This window comes from Loa loa, assembly GCF_000183805.2.
Source record: "Loa loa unplaced genomic scaffold supercont3.351, whole genome shotgun sequence".
NCBI classification, from domain to species: Eukaryota; Metazoa; Nematoda; class Chromadorea; order Rhabditida; family Onchocercidae; genus Loa; species Loa loa.
This window is the reverse complement of record NW_018108531.1, coordinates 28476-31747: the sequence shown is the minus strand read 5'-3', so window position 1 is coordinate 31747 and position 3272 is coordinate 28476. Positions and strand designations below refer to the sequence as shown.

General features: G+C 33.4%; 1 protein-coding gene across 1 annotated transcript; it reads right to left on the bottom strand.

Moving 5' to 3' along the window:
- Positions 1 to 739: 739 nt before the first annotated feature.
- Positions 740 to 1153, bottom strand: LOAG_13867 (hypothetical protein; the record flags this gene model as incomplete). Its single annotated transcript, XM_003149371.2, has 2 exons — positions 740 to 898; positions 1046 to 1153. 2 exons carry the CDS (start codon positions 1151 to 1153, stop codon positions 740 to 742), a joined length of 267 nt encoding a protein of 88 aa, XP_003149419.2.
- Between the last annotated feature and the right edge of the window lie 2119 nt (positions 1154 to 3272).

The following is a 3272-nucleotide window of genomic DNA, read 5'->3' as shown; positions in this document are numbered from 1 at the left end:
ATTACTGCAAGCAACAATGTTTCACAGTCTTATTAGATCAGAGAAAAGCAAAGCCAACCGAACCCTGTTCACTTTTGCTGTGACATTTCCAACAATATGTGATTCGGTAATACAACAATATGTAATTCGGGAAACTGATCATGAATGTCTTGTTGAATATTCTTAATATCTTACCTGAATATCTCTTCGCTATCCTCCGATTCAGTGCCACTGACCACAGTAAAATGGAAGCCTATTAGCTGATGACTGTTAAGGAAGGACAATTCCTTCTGCAGAAAAAGGATAATTTTACACAATTAGGAAAGTTATAACGAGCATGTTTTTGATAAATTTTGACTGAAGTAAATTAAAAAACAATTAGAGCGAATAAACAAGTCAAACCTTCCACTTCTCAAACTTTGTTCTCAACTCTTCGCTGCTATTTGTAACTGCGAGAATAGTCCATGCTTTTACGTCAAATCCGTAGAATATTAACACTCTGCCAGTCCCTATCGGATTGATGCGTGCACCGAAATAGAGATATTTATTGCGACAATGTTAAAACATTCATCGTTTTTTTATAATTATTGTAGCATTCGCCCTATTTCGGAGACCATCAAGAAAGACATTCTGATTCGACACCGGAATTAATGTTCATCTTATCAAAAACATTCTGTGGATGAATATTGTCATAATCAACTCTTTCCGATGTTACTCCATTCTAGATTGATCTGTTAGCCAAGAAACAATCAAGTCTAACTTACGTCTTCTCTCGATTATCCGATTGAGCAACAATGCAAATTGGTACATTTGGTACAAACTTTCGAATTTCGTCGGCTACAGTTAGTGCTTCACTTTTAATGCTTTTATCAGTATATTTGAGATCGTTACTAATCACAACGGCCAATGCCACAGGACCCTGGATTCATGATTATTTCATTAGGTTCCGAAGATCGTACTTTTAATAAGTTCTAGAAATGAAATCCTATATAGAATTTACTTCGTTATAAATGTAATAATACCTCGGAGTGTTGCATGCTGATGCATTAAGCTTTAATTAACTCACATGATACTTTTTCAGAAAACCGACAACTGTATATCGTTTTGTTGCTCTCCGATTACTGGAAAAACTGTTGCAGTTTAGGACAAATATGACAATGATTAATATACCCATTGAATATTAAATATTTAGTAGAGTTTTGTATTGATCTTTTGGGGCGGAATGAATTACACTCTTGGTATATTGGTTCAATTCTAATTCTAATTGCATTCCTTAATTAAATTGTTTTCGCTATTATGCCTTCTGCTTACAATTCTTAGTACATTTAGAAACAGAGAGATTTCATTATCACCCAAGTATCACTTCATTATCATTACCATTCAACTATTATGACCATTCGACTGTCACTTTTAATTGATGCAAAGTTTGTAATGGAAATCACCGCAGTATTTGTACCAGAAACGATTAAATCTCAACATTGGATGTGTTTGGCATAATTTGACAATGATTACAACTTGCTTCTGTTAGTATAAAAGATGACTAACTTATAATAGGGTCCCAAGAAAAAACATTTCGTGCACGAAGATGGACCTATATCGAATGGGATAATCACTCCGTTCATTAGACTTCCTTCTATTTCATTGGATGTTGCTGAAATCACATAATTAGAACTATTCGTTTGTTTAACAGTGGTTTAATGCCATTCATTGAATAATTACAATAAGATTATAATGAAAAAATCCATTATAAATTTCTAACAGGATGCGGGTATTTCATTGATAATTTCTAGGTGATCCTTGCGAGATGTGAATATCGAAACTAAGAAAGGAAAGTGAACACTGGGTATTGCATTGATTAGTTTTTCTCTACCAAACAAAGTCGCTCGACCTGGTATCCAATGATTCGTTGCGAAGGATTGTTGGTGCTAAAGATTGAATTTGTATCATTACGTCATCGAATCTTCGTCTCTCATAAGTTCTCTCTGATTTTTAGTAAATTATTATTCTTGACAGAAACAAAGAATGAAATAAGCCTTAGTATCGGTGAAATTAGTCTTAGATATGAGTTCCAAAGCTTTCTTCAAATATGGCGGTGTTATTTTACCGTCCCGGTAATGTAATATTCTATATCGACGGCTCAACTCATAGTTTGCACATTCAGGCATCTCGGAGATTTCCCTGTAATGAGATATGAAAGAATAATCAATTATTACTACTACTAACCAATTCATTATAACTAATTAACTCATTTCAATTTCTCTTATCTCCTACAGTTATTAGTAATTGGAATCGTAAAATTTGCCGGATATGATTTTTCCATCTTAGGGAATATATGTAACGTGATAATATATAAGTGAAAGAAGAGTGCTCACGCCATATTTTTTAAATCACCGGTAGGTAGGTAACCAGCAATTTGATTTCCCACTTCTCCAAAAACACGGTTTACTTTAACAGTTTTTCTGTAGAAATTGGGACTAACAGAATATTTTGTGTCACTGGAAGCTTTCCATTGAATTTTCACAAATAGTCTTTCTAAATAAATTGGGATTAACAGAGCATTTCGTGTCACTGGAAGCCTTTCACTGAATTGCATAAATTTGCATTTGTGTCAGAAATAGAAGCGTATTAAGGTAAGCTGGACCATCGACTGTCACTATTTTCCAACCAGGGAAAGTTTAATTTAGAAAGAGGTTTTTTTTTTTTGCTGTTGTACACAGATTCCCGAATTTTTATTTCGAGAAAGATTTTTTTAGTAATAAATATGGCGCTCGTTTTTTTCTCTTTCTTCAAACTTCATAATAAAATTTACCCAATATGAATGATGATAAGTATTGCTTGCCTAAACATGGCTCAGTGTTGCAATATTTCCTTCAATCATCAAAACTAGTATATACAAATGTTTTTTATAACAAAATTAGATAAATCTCATCAACAAGTGAGGTAGTGAACTTTCACTGAAAACTTTGAACCATCATATACTTGAACAATACTCGAAACACTGATGGATGTAAAAGTTGAATCTATTACGTATGTAAATATAAACGTGAATACAGACGTGAATATGAAAGCACACGTGAAAACGCATTCATGTTTACGTGTATGCAAATGTTTTCAAAACGTAGCGATTTTGTTACCATCTATTTGTGAAACATACAGTTACAAGAAAACATTTATTCGAACATTTTCGCCAGTTCTCGCAATTCTTTTATTCATACCTCAAATTTTGATACTGTCTCCGACACTGTTTTCTGCTGAAAAACAGCGCCGTACAAGGTAAGAAAAAATTGTAGTTT